At 49.4% G+C, this 15,824-nt stretch overlaps 1 protein-coding gene across 1 annotated transcript; it reads left to right on the plus strand.

The window, feature by feature from the left end:
- Nucleotides 1-4,638: 4,638 nt before the first annotated feature.
- Nucleotides 4,639-14,863, plus strand: LOC308131169 (transmembrane protein 237A-like). The gene is made up of 9 exons (XM_080497785.1): nt 4,639-4,711; nt 8,902-9,030; nt 9,864-9,963; nt 10,050-10,204; nt 11,228-11,540; nt 11,990-12,063; nt 13,285-13,372; nt 14,366-14,487; nt 14,760-14,863. Exons 1-9 carry the CDS (start codon nt 4,642-4,644, stop codon nt 14,825-14,827), a joined length of 1,119 nt encoding a protein of 372 aa, XP_080353911.1. The 5' UTR covers nt 4,639-4,641; the 3' UTR covers nt 14,828-14,863.
- Nucleotides 14,864-15,824: the final 961 nt, after the last annotated feature.

Here is a 15,824-nt window from a genome sequence, read left to right on the forward strand (position 1 = left end):
CTAGCGTTTAGCGCCTAGCGTATAGCATGTAGCGTGTAGCCCCTGCTGCAGCACTGACAGGACGTGTCCTCGTTACGACGTAAACAAGACGACGCCACGGTTGAGAAACGTAAACAAGACGACGCCACGGTGGAGAAACGTAAACAAGACGACGCCACGGTGGAGAAACGTAAACAAGACGACGCCGCGGTGGAGAAACGTAAACAAGACGACGCCACGGTGGAGAAACGTAAACAAGACGACGCCGCGGTTGAGAAACGTAAACAAGACGACGCCACGGTGGAGAAACGTAAACAAGACGACGCCACGGTGGAGAAACGTAAACAAGACGACGCCACGGTGGAGAAACGTAAACAAGACGACGCCGCGGTGGAGAAACGTAAACAAGACGACGCCACGGTGGAGAAACGTAAACAAGACGACGCCACGGTGGAGAAACGTAAACAAGACGACGCCGCGGTTGAGAAACGTAAACAAGACGACGCCACGGTGGAGAAACGTAAACAAGACGACGCCACTTCCTCTTGGCGGAGTCGTCGCTTCCATCTGCCGCTGATTGACTGTGGATTAGTTAAATGACGAGGAAACAAACTGGAAACATGATTTCTCTGTTTTTATTTCACAAAAGTTTCACCTTTCATTGGGAAACGATGTCCGTTTCCATGGAAACCACAGAAACGCCCCCCCCCCCCCCACCAAAATAAAAGACGTGGACGGCAGCAGGTTGGGCCTCCGGCGGTTCGGAGCGTCACGTTTACCTCCTCGACTGAAATGTAAGAATCTTTTACTTTTTAAAATGAGATAAATAATAAATATTAACGGAAAACAAACTAATTCTGCAGTGATTTTTTATTATTTAATGAAATGAGAAGAAAACTGGAATGTAAAGAAGAGCGTCAGTGTGTGTGTGTGTGTGTGTGTGTGTGTGTGTGTGTGTGTGTGTGTGTGTGTGTGTGTGTGTGTGTGTGTGTGTGTGTGTGTGTGTGTGTGTCAGATTTCAGAAGGACGACACTGACATCTGGAGGTTTTTTACTGTAACTGCAGATCAAAGCAACTAAATCAGAGGTTGTCAAAGAATTTTATTTATTTATTTATTTGTTAACATTTGTCTTTCTTTCCTTCTTTCCTTCTTTCTTTCTTTCCTTCTTTCTTTCTTTCCTTCTTTCCTTCTTTCTTTCCTTCTTTCTTTCTTTCTTTCTTTCTTTCCTTCTTTCTTTCTTTCCTTCTTTCTTTCTTTCTTTCTTTCCTTCTTTCCTTCTTTCTTTCTTTCTTTCTTTCCTTCTTTCTTTCTTTCCTTCTTTCTTTCTTTCTTTCTTTCCTTCTTTCCTTCTTTCTTTCTTTCTTTCTTTCCTTCTTTCCTTCTTTTTTTATTTCTTTCTTTCCTTCTTTCTTTCTTTCTTTCTTTCTTTCCTTCTTTCTTTCATTCCTTCTTTCTTTCATTCTTTCTTTCCTTCTTTCTTTCTTTCCTTCTTTCTTTCTTTCCTTCTTTCTTTCCTTCTTTCTTTCATTCCTTCTTTCTTCATTCTTTCTTTCCTTCTTTCTTTCTTTCTTTCTTTCTTTCTTTCTTTCTTTCTTTCTTTCTTTCTTTCTTTCTTTCTTTCTTTCTTTCCTTCTTTCTTTCTTTCTTTCTTTCTTTCTTTCTTTCTTTCTTTCTTTCCTTCTTTCTTTCCTTCTTTCTTTCTTTCTTTCTTTCTTTCTTTCCTTCTTTCCTTCTTTCTTTCTTTCTTTCTTTCCTTCTTTCTTTCTTTCCTTCTTTCTTTCTTTCTTTCTTTCCTTCTTTCCTTCTTTCTTTCTTTCTTTCTTTCCTTCTTTCCTTCTTTTTTTATTTCTTTCTTTCCTTCTTTCTTTCTTTCTTTCTTTCTTTCCTTCTTTCTTTCATTCCTTCTTTCTTTCATTCTTTCTTTCCTTCTTTCTTTCTTTCCTTCTTTCTTTCTTTCCTTCTTTCTTTCCTTCTTTCTTTCATTCCTTCTTTCTTCATTCTTTCTTTCCTTCTTTCTTTCTTTCTTTCTTTCTTTCTTTCTTTCTTTCTTTCTTTCTTTCTTTCTTTCTTTCTTTCTTTCTTTCTTTCTTTCTTTCCTTCTTTCTTTCCTTCTTTCTTTCCTTCTTTCTTTCTTTCTTTCTTTCTTTCTTTCTTTCTTTCTTTCTTTCTTTCTTTCTCTCTCTCTCTCTCCATCCTCTGTTGACCATTAATGTCTTTTTGTCTCCAGGACAATTATTTATTTAAAAATGTGAATATTTAGTTTTCCTGTTTCTAATTATTTATTTGAGTTTGAGTTTTAATGTGATTGTTGATGTTTGATCTTGTGAGTTTCTGGACTTTTCCTCGTTTGAATCCTGACGAGTCGTTCATCACTGATCCTCTGCTCCCTCTGGATCGACGCCTGGAACCAGATTACAGAGCGTCTCCAGACTGCAGCTCCGGGTTCAGACTCGCCGGGTGAAGTAGAGTCACAGTATTGTAACTAGTAACTAGAGTAACTCAGTTACTTTACTCAGGAAGTTGCAGGACTTTAGTGAAGGTGAAGATTTTCTCTGGTGTTTTTGTTCAAACAGAAGAAGTTGTTGAACAAAGTGTCTGGATTAATAATCCACTGCCTCAGATTATTGTTTCTCCTCCCAGAGGAGGAGGAGGAGGAGGAGGAGGAGGAGGAGGAGGAGGAGGAGGAGGAGGAGGAGGAGGAAGAGGAGGAGGAGGAGGAGGCAGAGAGGAGGAGGAGGAGGAGGAAGAGGAGGAGGAGGAGGAGGAGGAAGAGGAGGAGGAAGAGGAGGAGGAGGAGGAGGAGGAAGAGGAGGAGGAAGAGGAGGAGGAGGAGGAAGAGGAGGAGGAAGAGGAGGAGGAGGAGGAGGAGGAGGAGGAGGAGGAGGAGGAAGAGGAGGAGGAGGAGGAGGAGGAGGAGGAGGAGGAGGAGAGGAGGAGGAGAGAGGAGCTCCAGGTGATCAGGTGACAGATTATGAGCTGAAGTGAAGCTCAACCAGGATCCTGCTGCTGCTCCAGTCCTCCACACTCTGCTCCTGCTGCACCTCCTCTCTGCTCCTGCTGCTCCTCTCTGCTCCTGCTGCTCCTCTTTGCTCCTGCTGCACCTCCTCTCTGCTCCTCCTGCTCCTCCTCTCTGCTCCTGCTGCTCCTCCTCAATGCAGCTCTGGGAGATGAAGGCCGGATCGACTCTGGACTCAGATTAAGACTGAGGAAGACTGTGGAGCTTCTTCATCTTCACTGCTGCTGCACAGGTGAGCACACACACACACACACACACACACACACACACACACACACACACACACACACACACACACACACACGTTGTGTTCATATCAGGATGTTTGCCTCATTGAGTTATTTTACGGTTTTGACCTTCGCCAACATTTATTTGTTTGTTTGTTTGTTTGTATTTTACCAACTCACCTGAATGACAAGAAATCTTCAGGGATGATTTGTCGTCATCTAAGGAACAATTGATTATATTTTAGGATGTTAACGACGAACCGTTTCTGAATAAATCACACCAAAAAAAAAGGTTTCCATACAAAGTGGATGAAAGGCTCGTCATAGGGGAGATCAAAGGAGATCATCATCTGTTGCCATGGAGATGCTTCCCGCTCAGTGTTTCACACAGCGATGTAACTACCGGACAGACTAGTTAGCATCAATAAAGCTAATGGCTACCATGCTAGCAATGCTAACTCGGTTCTGTAAACAAATGTGGCGTTGGTCTGCGTTCTACCGAGTGTAGCTCTAGTTTATTTTTTGGTTTGTATGTATTTCACCAACTTTTCACTCGAATCGCATGAAATGTTCAGGGATGATTTGTGGTCATCCACCGACCGACTGGTTAGACTGTAGGACGTTAACGACGAACCGTTACTGAATAAATCCACAAAAGACTGCGACAAACGCTCCCATGCAAAGTGGATGAGAGAGGCTCGTCGTGGAGGTCGTCTGTTGCCATGGCGACGGTTGTCATGGTCCCTATTCACCTGAATTGCATGAAATCTTCAGGGTCTTTATTCAAGGTTGGTCCCATTAAATATGGAGAGGGGTCGGGTCAAAGGTCAAGGTGTTAGAGAGCCGCTCTGATGATGTCATCGTTCTAAAAGCTGATTGGTCGACTGGGTGAAGTCAATTTTACTCTGAAGGAGGAAGTGAAGGAAGCGTCTGCAGTACCGCTGAACTTCAGAGTAGTTTGTGTATCAACGTGTGATGAAGAGGTTCCAGTGTGACGCTGCCACATGTCCTCTGAGGCTAATCCTTTTATCTCTCTAGGCTCCGCCCCCTCCCCCCCCCCTCCTCCTGCAGAGCCACGTTAACCATTAATCAACCTGACCTACATCTCTGAGGAGCTTTGTTTACATGACCAGTGTTGATTGTTTGTTTACATGACCAGTGTTTGTTTACATGACCAGTGCTTGTTTGTTTACATGACCAGTGTTTGTTTACATGACCAGTGTTGATTGTTTGTTTACATGACCAGTGTTTGTTTACATGACCAGTGCTCGTTTGTTTACATGACCAGTGTTTGTTTACATGACCAGTGTTGATTGTTTGTTTACATGACCAGTGTTTGTTTAAATGACCAGTGCTCGTTTGTTTACATGACCAGTGTTTGTTTACATGACCAGTGTTTGTTGTGCCTGCAGGGCAACATGCCGACTGTCAAGAGCAAGAAGAGGAAGAACAAGAAGGAGGCCATCGATGAAGAGGAGCAGGCCGAAGGTGACCTGCTGGTTTATGAGATCCACAAACAACAAACAACAAACAAAGGGAGCCCGTAGGAGCCAGAAGGAGCCAGTAGGAGCTAGTAGGAGCTAGTAGGAGCCAGTAGGAGCCAGTAGGAGCTAGTAGGAGCTAGTAGGAGCTAGTAGGAGCCAGTAGGGGCCAGTAGGAGCCAGTAGGGGCCAGTAGGAGCTAGTAGGAGCTAGTAGGAGCCAGTAGGGGCCAGTAGGAGCCAGTAGGAGCCAGTAGGAGCTAGTAGGAGCTAGTAGGAACCAGTAGGAGCCAGTAGGAGCTAGTAGGAACCAGTAGGAGCCAGTAGGAGCTAGTAGGAGCTAGTAGGAGCCAGTAGGGGCCAGTAGGAGCCAGTAGGGGCCAGTAGGAGCTAGTAGGAGCTAGTAGGAGCCAGTAGGAGCTAGTAGGAGCCAGTAGGACCTAGTAGGAGCCAGTAGGAGCCAGTAGGAGCTAGTAGGAGCCAGTAGGAGCCAGTAGGGGCCAGTAGGAGCTAGTAGGAGCTAGTAGGAGCCAGTAGGAGCCAGTAGGAGCCAGTAGGAGCTAGTAGGAGCTAGTAGGAACCAGTAGGAGCCAGTAGGAGCTAGTAGGAGCTAGTAGGAGCCAGTAGGAGCTAGTAGGAGCCAGTAGGAGCCAGTAGGAGCTAGTAGGAGCCAGTAGGAGCCAGTAGGAGCCAGTAGGAGCTAGTAGGAGCTAGTAGGAGCTAGTAGGAGCTAGTAGGAGCCAGTAGGAGCTAGTAGGAGCTAGTAGGAGCCAGTAGGGGCCAGTAGGAGCCAGTAGGGGCCAGTAGAGGCCAGTAGGAGCTAGTAGGAGCTAGTAGGAGCCAGTAGGAGCCAGTAGGAGCTAGTAGGAGCCAGTAGGAGCCAGTAGGAGCCAGTAGGAGCTAGTAGGAGCTAGTAGGAGCCAGTAGGAGCCGGTAGGAGCCGGTAGGAGCCAGTAGGAGCCAGTAGGAGCCAGTAGGAGCCAGTAGGAGCTAGTAGGAACCAGTAGGAGCCAGTAGGAGCCAGTAGGAGCTAGTAGGAGCCAGTAGGAGCCAGTAGGAGCCAGTAGGAGTTAGTAGGAGCTAGTAGGAGCCAGTAGGAGCTAGTAGGAGCCAGTAGGAGCCAGTAGGAGCCAGTAGGAGCCAGTAGGAGCTAGTAGGAGCCATTAGGAGCTAGTAGGAGCCAGTAGGAGCCAGTAGGAGCTAGTAGGAGCCAGTAGGAGCTAGTAGGAACCAGTAGGAGCCAGTAGGAGCCAGTAGGAGCTAGTAGGAGCCAGTAGGGGCCAGTAGGGGCCAGTAGGAGCCAGTAGGAACCAGTAGGAGCCAGTAGGAGCTAGTAGGAGCTAGTAGGAGCTAGTAGGAGCCAGTAGGAGCCAGTAGGAGCCAGTAGGGGCCAGTAGGAGCCAGTAGGAGCCAGTAGGAGCCAGTAGGGGCCAGTAGGAGCCAGAAGGAGCCAGTAGGAGCCAGTAGGAGCCAGTAGGAGCCAGTAGGAGCTAGTAGGAGCCAGTAGGAGCCAGTAGGAGCCAGTAGGAGCTAGTAGGAGCTAGTAGGAGCCAGTAGGAGCTAGTAGGAGCCAGTAGGAGCCAGTAGGAGCCAGTAGGAGCCAGTAGGAACTAGTAGGAGCCAGTAGGAGCCAGTAGGAGCCAGTAGGAGCCAGTAGGAGCCAGTAGGAGCCAGTAGGGGCCAGTAGGAGCTAGTAGGAGCCAGTAGGAGCCAGTAGGAGCTAGTAGGAGCCAGTAGGAGCCAGTAGGAGCCAGTAGGAGCCAGTAGGAGCTAGTAGGAACCAGTAGGAGCCAGTAGGAGCCAGTAGGAGCTAGTAGGAGCCAGTAGGAGCCAGTAGGAGCCAGTAGGAGTTAGTAGGAGCTAGTAGGAGCTAGTAGGAGCTAGTAGGAGCCAGTAGGGGCCAGTAGGAGCCAGTAGGGGCCAGTAGGAGCTAGTAGGAGCTAGTAGGAGCCAGTAGGAGCTAGTAGGAGCCAGTAGGACCTAGTAGGAGCCAGTAGGAGCCAGTAGGAGCTAGTAGGAGCCAGTAGGAGCCAGTAGGGGCCAGTAGGAGCTAGTAGGAGCTAGTAGGAGCCAGTAGGAGCCAGTAGGAGCCAGTAGGAGCTAGTAGGAGCTAGTAGGAACCAGTAGGAGCCAGTAGGAGCTAGTAGGAGCTAGTAGGAGCCAGTAGGAGCTAGTAGGAGCCAGTAGGAGCCAGTAGGAGCTAGTAGGAGCCAGTAGGAGCCAGTAGGAGCCAGTAGGAGCTAGTAGGAGCTAGTAGGAGCTAGTAGGAGCTAGTAGGAGCCAGTAGGAGCTAGTAGGAGCTAGTAGGAGCCAGTAGGGGCCAGTAGGAGCCAGTAGGGGCCAGTAGAGGCCAGTAGGAGCTAGTAGGAGCTAGTAGGAGCCAGTAGGAGCCAGTAGGAGCTAGTAGGAGCCAGTAGGAGCCAGTAGGAGCCAGTAGGAGCTAGTAGGAGCTAGTAGGAGCCAGTAGGAGCCGGTAGGAGCCAGTAGGAGCCAGTAGGAGCCAGTAGGAGCCAGTAGGAGCTAGTAGGAACCAGTAGGAGCCAGTAGGAGCCAGTAGGAGCTAGTAGGAGCCAGTAGGAGCCAGTAGGAGCCAGTAGGAGTTAGTAGGAGCTAGTAGGAGCCAGTAGGAGCTAGTAGGAGCCAGTAGGAGCCAGTAGGAGCCAGTAGGAGCCAGTAGGAGCTAGTAGGAGCCATTAGGAGCTAGTAGGAGCCAGTAGGAGCCAGTAGGAGCTAGTAGGAGCCAGTAGGAGCTAGTAGAAACCAGTAGGAGCCAGTAGGAGCCAGTAGGAGCCAGTAGGAGCCAGTAGGGGCCAGTAGGAGCCAGTAGGAACCAGTAGGAGCCAGTAGGAGCTAGTAGGAGCTAGTAGGAGCTAGTAGGAGCCAGTAGGAGCCAGTAGGAGCCAGTAGGGGCCAGTAGGAGCCAGTAGGAGCCAGTAGGAGCCAGTAGGGGCCAGTAGGAGCCAGAAGGAGCCAGTAGGAGCCAGTAGGAGCCAGTAGGAGCCAGTAGGAGCTAGTAGGAGCCAGTAGGAGCCAGTAGGAGCCAGTAGGAGCTAGTAGGAGCTAGTAGGAGCCAGTAGGAGCTAGTAGGAGCCAGTAGGAGCCAGTAGGAGCCAGTAGGAGCCAGTAGGAACTAGTAGGAGCCAGTAGGAGCCAGTAGGAGCCAGTAGGAGCCAGTAGGAGCCAGTAGGAGCCAGTAGGGGCCAGTAGGAGCTAGTAGGAGCCAGTAGGAGCCAGTAGGAGCTAGTAGGAGCCAGTAGGAGCCAGTAGGAGCCAGTAGGAGCCAGTAGGAGCCAGTAGGAGCCAGTAGGAGCTAGTAGGAACCAGTAGGAGCCAGTAGGAGCCAGTAGGAGCTAGTAGGAGCCAGTAGGAGCCAGTAGGAGCCAGTAGGAGTTAGTAGGAGCTAGTAGGAGCCAGTAGGAGCTAGTAGGAGCCAGTAGGAGCCAGTAGGAGCCAGTAGGAGCCAGTAGGAGCTAGTAGGAGCCATTAGGAGCTAGTAGGAGCCAGTAGGAGCCAGTAGGAGCTAGTAGGAGCCAGTAGGAGCTAGTAGGAACCAGTAGGAGCCAGTAGGAGCTAGTAGGAGCTAGTAGGAGCCAGTAGGAGCTAGTAGGAGCCAGTAGGGGCCAGTAGGAGCCAGTAGGAACCAGTAGGAGCCAGTAGGAGCTAGTAGGAGCTAGTAGGAGCTAGTAGGAGCCAGTAGGAGCCAGTAGGAGCCAGTAGGGGCCAGTAGGAGCCAGTAGGAGCCAGTAGGAGCCAGTAGGGGCCAGTAGGAGCCAGAAGGAGCCAGTAGGAGCCAGTAGGAGCCAGTAGGAGCCAGTAGGAGCTAGTAGGAGCCAGTAGGAGCCAGTAGGAGCCAGTAGGAGCTAGTAGGAGCTAGTAGGAGCCAGTAGGAGCTAGTAGGAGCCAGTAGGAGCCAGTAGGAGCCAGTAGGAGCCAGTAGGAACTAGTAGGAGCCAGTAGGAGCCAGTAGGAGCTAGTAGGAGCCAGTAGGAGCCAGTAGGAGCCAGTAGGAGCCAGTAGGAGCCAGTAGGGGCCAGTAGGAGCTAGTAGGAGCTAGTAGGAGCCAGTAGGAGCCAGTAGGAGCTAGTAGGAGCCAGTAGGAGCCAGTAGGAGCCAGTAGGAGCCAGTAGGAGCTAGTAGGAGCTAGTAGGAGCCAGTAGGAGCCAGTAGGAGCCAGTGACCTGTGACCATGGTGTTTCAGTGACGGGGGACATGGAGACGCAGGAAGTGGCCAATAGGAGGCGCTCTGACAGTAAAGACCATCCGACCCCGGAGCCGCAGGATCCTGTGCCTCATAAGAAGAAGAAGAAGAAGAGGACGGCCACCATCGGTGAGGAAAACCACTCAGCCTCACCGCAGGGAGTCGTTTGGTTTCATCTGAGATCGTCTCACTGGGATTATCTGCTGGTTACTGGTTCTAGACTACTGGTTCTAGATTACTGGTTCTAGATTAGTACCGATGGTTTGGGTCGTCACTGCAGCTCTGGAGGGGTTAGTTAGATATCTTTACAGCTGGTTAGCTGGTTGGTTGGTTGGTTGGTTGGTTCCTCAGTTGCTCGGTTGCTCAGTTGGTTGCTCATGTGCTCAGTTGCTCTGTTGCTCAGTTGCTAAGTTGCTCAGTTGGTTGCTCATGTGCTCAGTTGCTCGGTTGGTTGCTCAGTCGGTTGCTCAGTTGCTCAGTTGCTCAGTTGGTTGCTCAGTTGCTCATGTTGGTTGCTATGTTGCTCAGTTGCTCAGTTTCTCAGTTGGTTGCTCAGTTGGTTGTTCAGTTGGTTGCTCAGTTGCTCAGTTGGTTGCTCAGTTGGTTGCTCTGTTTCTCAGTTGGTTGCTCAGTTGGTTGCTCAGTTGGTTGCTCAGTTGGTTGCTCTGTTGCTCAGTTGCTCAATTTCTCAGTTGGTTGCTCAGTTGGTTGTTCAGTTGGTTGTTCAGTTGGTTGCTCAGTTGGTTGTTCAGTTGGTTGCTCAGTTGCTCAGTTGCTCAGTTGGTTGCTCAGTTGGTTGCTCTGTTGCTCAGTTGGTTGCTCAGTTGCTCAGTTGGTTGCTCTGTTGCTCAGTTGCTCAGTTTCTCAGTTGGTTGTTCAGTTGGTTGCTCAGTTGGTTGCTCTGTTGCTCTGTTGCTCAGTTGCTCAGTAGGGTGTGTCTCCTCCCCCACGGTTCTCCTCAGACCAGGACACGGAACTCGCCGACACTCCGAACGGCGACACGTCGGAGCCGCTGGCGGAGGTGGAGGAAGCCGCCGTCAGCCGGAGAACCAAGAGGAAGAAGTGAGAACGACGTAGAACCCGACACACTGAACCTGCCCCCCCCGCTGGAGGACGTTCCCCTGACGTTCCCCCGGTTCTCCCCGCAGGAAGGCCAAGAGCTCGGAGCCGTACGGCAGCGACCTGGGGGCCGAGGACGAGGACGTGGTCACCGAGGCGCAGTCGCCCCTCCCCCAGCACGCCCTGTTCTCCGCCCCCCACGGCCACAGCCAGCCGGTGGGGAGGGTCTTCGTGGAGCGGAACCGTGAGTCCCGGGCCGGAACGCCAGGCGGAACGGGGGGGGGGGGGGGGGGGGGGGGCAGTGGCGGTGGCAGTGTGAAGGTTCTAGAAGGTTTCCTGCAGTGACTGGACGTTCTACTGCACATGCTCAGTAGAGCCCAGCACAAGCTCCTCCTCCTCCTGGTCCCGGTTCTCCTGGACCGGGGGCTTTTATTTTGACAGTCACAGTGATAACAATCAATTTTTTCTGATGCAAATTTGTGTCATAAAGAAAAAGAATATCAAGTTAAAATAATATTAACAAACTTGATAAACCCTAAAAAAAAAAAGGACTAAAACACGACAGAACGATACAGGAAGTGGCAACAAAGTTACTTTAATTAACTTCAAAGATAAAAGTTGGCAAGAAGGTTGTTTTTGACTGCATTTATTTATTTATTTGTTCATTTGTTTGTTTGTTTGTTTGTTTATTCATTCATTTATCTATTCATTTATTTATCTATTTATTTATCTATCTATCTATCTATCTATCTATCTATCTATCTATCTATCTATCTATCTATCTATCTATCTATCTATCTATCTATCTATCTATTTATTTATTTATTTATTTATTCATTCATTTATCTATTTATTTATGTATTCATCTACGGTACTTATCTATTTATGTATATCTATTGTGTTTCTTTGTTTGTTTGTATTCTATCAACTTTTCGCAAAAACTACTGAGCAGGGAATTTTCCAGGGAGGATCTTCCTTCAGTCACCGACGGTTCCGTTAAACGTTAAGAGGTCAGATCAAAGGTCAAAGGTCAAGAAAAGGTCAAAAACGCATTCCTGTCATAAATCAGTCAGCTTTGATCCAGTTGACATCAAACCAACGGCAGAATGTTCACCTTTCAACTCCCTGTCCTTTGATATGTCACATGATGTGGTGACGTCGTCACCCTGAGGGGCTGTTGGGGGGGTCAAAGGTCAACTGGGGGGTAAATAGTAAAACATGAAACGAGCAGGTGTGTGTGTGTGTGTGTGTGTGTGTGTGTGTGCAGGGCGCTTCCAGGCGGAGCGTGTGGACCACCTGAGGCACCCGGACCCCCTGGAGGACTACGTGGACCCCCGGCAGATGTGGAGCACCAGGGACGTGGCCCTCAGGGTCCACGGAGGGTTCCGGGTGGTGGGGCTGTTCTCCCACGGGTTCCTGGCGGGCTACGCCGTGTGGAATGTGGTGGTGGTCTACGTCCTGGCGGGCGAGCAGATGACCACCCTGCCCAACCTGCTGCAGCAGTACCACCCTCTGGCCCACCCCGCCCAGGCCCTGCTCTACCTGCTGCTGGCCCTCAGCACCGTCTCCGCCTTCGACAGGTGGGGGTGCGAGCAGCTACAGCCACAATCTGCTGTGTCTGGGTGAGCTGGACTGGCTCCGCCCACACACACACGCCCGTCTATGGGAAGAGGAAGGAAGTATGTGCCAGAGCAGAGCTGTCTGATTGTGGGAGGAGTCAAAGGGGGGGCGGGGGGGGCTACCTTGATTGTGATTGGCTGAACCCCCCCGATGACATCATATAGGGTTTGGTTTCTGATTGGCTGCTTGGAGCAACACACTTTTTAAAAGAGAGAGAGAGAGAGAGAGAGGGAGAGAGAGGGAGAGAGAGAGAGAAAGAGAGGGGGGAGGGAGGGGGAGAGGGCGTGTTCATGACAGGAGGGCGTGAATATTTAAATATTTTGTTTTGTTTTCGTGTGTGTGTGTGTGTGTGTGTGTGTGTGTGTGTGTGTGTGTGTGTGTGTGTGTGTGTGTGTGTGTGTGTGTGCAGAGTGAATCTGGCTAAGACCTCCATGGCTCTCCGAGGGTTTCTCACTCTGGATCCTGCAGCTCTGGCGTCTTTCTGTGAGCGACGCCGAATCTTAACGACTACTAACATAATGTGTACTAACATGTGTACTAACATGTGTACTAACGTGTGTACTAACATAACGTGTACTAACGTGTGTACTAACATGTGTACTAACGTGTGTACTAACATAACGTGTACTAACGTGTGTACTAACATGTGTACTAACGTGTGTACTAACATAACGTGTACTAACGTGTGTACTAACATGTGTACTAACGTGTGTACTAACATAACGTGTACTAACGTGTGTACTAACATGTGTACTAACGTGTGTACTAACATGTGTACTAACATGTGTACTAACATGTGTACTAACATGTGTACTAACATGTGTACTAACGTGTGTACTAACATGTGTACTAACATGTGTACTAACATGTGTACTAACGTGTGTACTAACATGTGTACTAACGTGTGTACTAACGTGTGTACTAACATGTGTACTAACATGTGTACTAACATGTGTACTAACGTGTGTACTAACATGTGTACTAACGTGTGTACTAACATGTGTACTAACGTGTGTACTAACGTGTGTACTAACGTGTGCACTAACATGTGTACTAACGTGTGTACTAACATGTGTACTAACGTGTGTACTAACATGTGTACTAACGTGTGTACTAACGTGTGTACTAACGTGTGCACTAACATGTGTACTAACGTGTGTACTAACGTGTGCACTAACATGTGTACTAACGTGTGTACTAACGTGTGTACTAACGTGTGTACTAATGTGTGTACTAATGTGTGTACTAATGTGTGTACTAACATGTGTACTAACGTGTGTACTAATGTGTGTACTAACATGTGTACTAACGTGTGTACTAACGTGTGCACTAACATGTGTACTAACGTGTGTACTAACATGTGTACTAACGTGTGTACTAACATGTGTACTAACGTGTGTACTAACGTGTGTACTAACGTGTGCACTAACATGTGTACTAACATGTGTACTAACGTGTGTACTAACGTGTGCACTAACATGTGTACTAACGTGTGTACTAACGTGTGTACTAACGTGTGTACTAATGTGTGTACTAACGTGTGTACTAACATGTGTACTAACATGTGTACTAACGTGTGTACTAACATGTGTACTAACGTGTGTACTAACGTGTGTACTAACGTGTGTACTAACATGTGTACTAACGTGTGTACTAACGTGTGCACTAACGTGTGCACTAACGTGTGTACTACCGTGTGTTCAGTGTACTTCATAGCGCTGATCCTGGCCCTCAGCCAGCAGATGACCAGCGACAGGATCAACTTGTATCCTTCAGCCAACGAGACGCTTTGGTGAGGGAAACGTCTGCTGGGCCCTCCTATGTGTACCCAGTACTTATACTCTGTACTTTTACACAGTACTTTCACCTCAGGGTTCCTCTGCTACTTCGTTATTTGAACCACGCCCACCAAACTACTCTGATTACTTGTACCGTCCTCCAGTAGACGACTTTCCTCTTGTTGCTTCGTCGAATTCAAACTTAAGCTCTAGAAAAATACTTCAAAATACCTGCAAATACTTCAAGTACCTCCGAATACTTCAAGTACCTCCGAATACTTCAAATACCTCCGAATACTTCAAATACTTCAAAATACTTCAAATACTTCAGAATACTTCAAATGCTTCAGAATACTTCAAATACCTTAGAATACTTCAGAATACTTCAAAATACCTCAGAATACTTCAAATGCTTCAGAATTCTTCAAATATCTTAGAATACTTCAAATACCTCAGAATAGTCCAAAATATTTCAGAATACTTCAAATACTTCAGAATACTTCAAATACCTCCGAATACTTAAAATACCTCAAAATACTTCAAAATACCTCAGAATACTTCAAATACCTCAGAATACGTCAAATACCTCAGAATACATCAAATACTTCAGAATACTTCAAATACCTCAGAATACATCAAATACCTCAGAATACTTCAAATACTTCAGAATACTTCAAATGCTTCAGAATACTTCAGAATACCTCAGAATACTTCAAGTACCTCAGAATACTTCAGCTGTAAAATATCAGGAGTTTTATTGAATATTTTTGGATCTCTTCCCCCTCCTCCTCCTCCTCCTCTTCTTCCCCCTCCTCCTGCTCTTCCTCCTCCTCCTCCTGCTCCTCCTCTTCCTCCTCCTCCTGCTCCTCCTCCTCCTCCTCCTGCTCCTGCTCCTCCTCCTCCTGCTCCTCCTCCTCCTCCTCCTCCTCCTCCTCCTCCTCCTCCTCCTGCTCCTGCTCCTCCTCCTCCTCCTGCTCCTGCTCCTCCTCCTCCACCTCCTCCTGCAGGCCTCCAGGCTCGGAGCAGCAGATCCTCCGCCCCTGGATGGTGGTGAACCTGGTGGTGTCCCTGCTGGTGGGCGTGGCCTGGGCGGTGGTCTCCACCCGGCCGGAAGTGGACTACACGGAAGGTGAGAGGAGAAGCTCCGCCCCCTTCTGGGCTCCAGCGTCTCAACAGTCCTTCACTGTGCTGAAGACTGGAACTGATGTAACGCTGCAGTCTGACCACCAGGTGGCGACACAGCCAAACAAGTGCTCTGTGTGTGTGTGTGTGTGTGTGTGTGTGTGTGTGTGTGTGTGTGTGTGTGTGTGTGTGTGTGTGTGTGTGTGTGTGTGTGTGTGTGTGTGTGTGTGTGTGTGTGTGTGTGTCTTTCCATCATGTTGGTTCTCATGTTAATTCCAGAGTTCCTGATGACGATGGAGGTTGAAGGATTCCCGAGAGGAGACGAGAACCTGGAGATCCCAGCATGAAGTGACCAGACCCCCCCCGTCATACCCCCCATAACCCCCCTCATAACCCCCTCATACCCCCCTCATACCCCCCATTACCCCCTCATAACCCCCATAACCCCCCTCATAACCCCCATAACCCCCTCATGCCCCCCATAACCCCCTCATACCCCCTCATACCCCCCATTACCCCACTCATACCCCCCATTACCCCCCTCATAACCCCCATAACCCCCCTCATACCCCCATAACCTCCCTCATACCCCCTCATACCCCCCATTACCCCACTCATACCCCCCATAACCTCCCTCATACCCCTCATACCCCCATAACCTCCCTCATACCCCCTTATACCCCCTCATACCCCCCATAACCCCCTCATAACCCCCATAACCCCCCTCATACCCCCCATTACCCCCCTCATACCCCCCATAACCCCCCTCATACCCCCATAACCCCCTCATAACCCCCTCATACCCCCATAACCCCCTCATACCCCCCATAACCCCCCTCATACCCCCATAACCCCCCTCATACCCCCCATAACCCCCCTCATACCCCCCATAACCCCCCTCATACCCCCCATAACCCCCCTCATACCCCCATAACCCCCTCATACCCCCCATAACCCCCCTCATACCCCCCATAACCCCCCTCATACCCCCCATAACCCCCCTCATACCCCCCATAACCCCCCTCATACCCCCATAACCCCCCTCATACCCCCCATAACCCCCCCTCATACCCCCCATAACCCCCCTCATACCCCCATAACCCCCTCATACCCCCCATAACCCCCCCATAACCCCCCTCATACCCCCATAACCCCCCTCATACCCCCCATAACCCCCCTCATACCCCCATAACCCCCTCATACCCCCCATAACCCCCCTCATACCCCCCATAACCCCCCTCATACCCCCCATAACCCCCCTCATACCCCCCATAACCCCCCTCATACCCCCCATAACCCCCCTCATACCCCCATAACCCCCTCATACCCCCCATAACCCCCCCA

Source organism: Blennius ocellaris (assembly GCF_963422515.1).
Source record: "Blennius ocellaris genome assembly, chromosome: 6".
NCBI classification, from domain to species: Eukaryota; Metazoa; Chordata; class Actinopteri; order Blenniiformes; family Blenniidae; genus Blennius; species Blennius ocellaris.

Coding starts and splice junctions, on each gene's coding strand:
- LOC308131169 (XM_080497785.1), top strand. CDS start 4,642: ATGCCGACTGTCAAGAGCAAGAAGAGGAAGAACAAGAAGGAGGCCATC. Junction 10,205..11,227: donor GGTCTTCGTGGAGCGGAACC/GTGAGTCCCGGG, acceptor GTGTGTGTGCAG/GGCGCTTCCAGGCGGAGCGT. Junction 14,488..14,759: donor GGAAGTGGACTACACGGAAG/GTGAGAGGAGAA, acceptor TGTTAATTCCAG/AGTTCCTGATGACGATGGAG.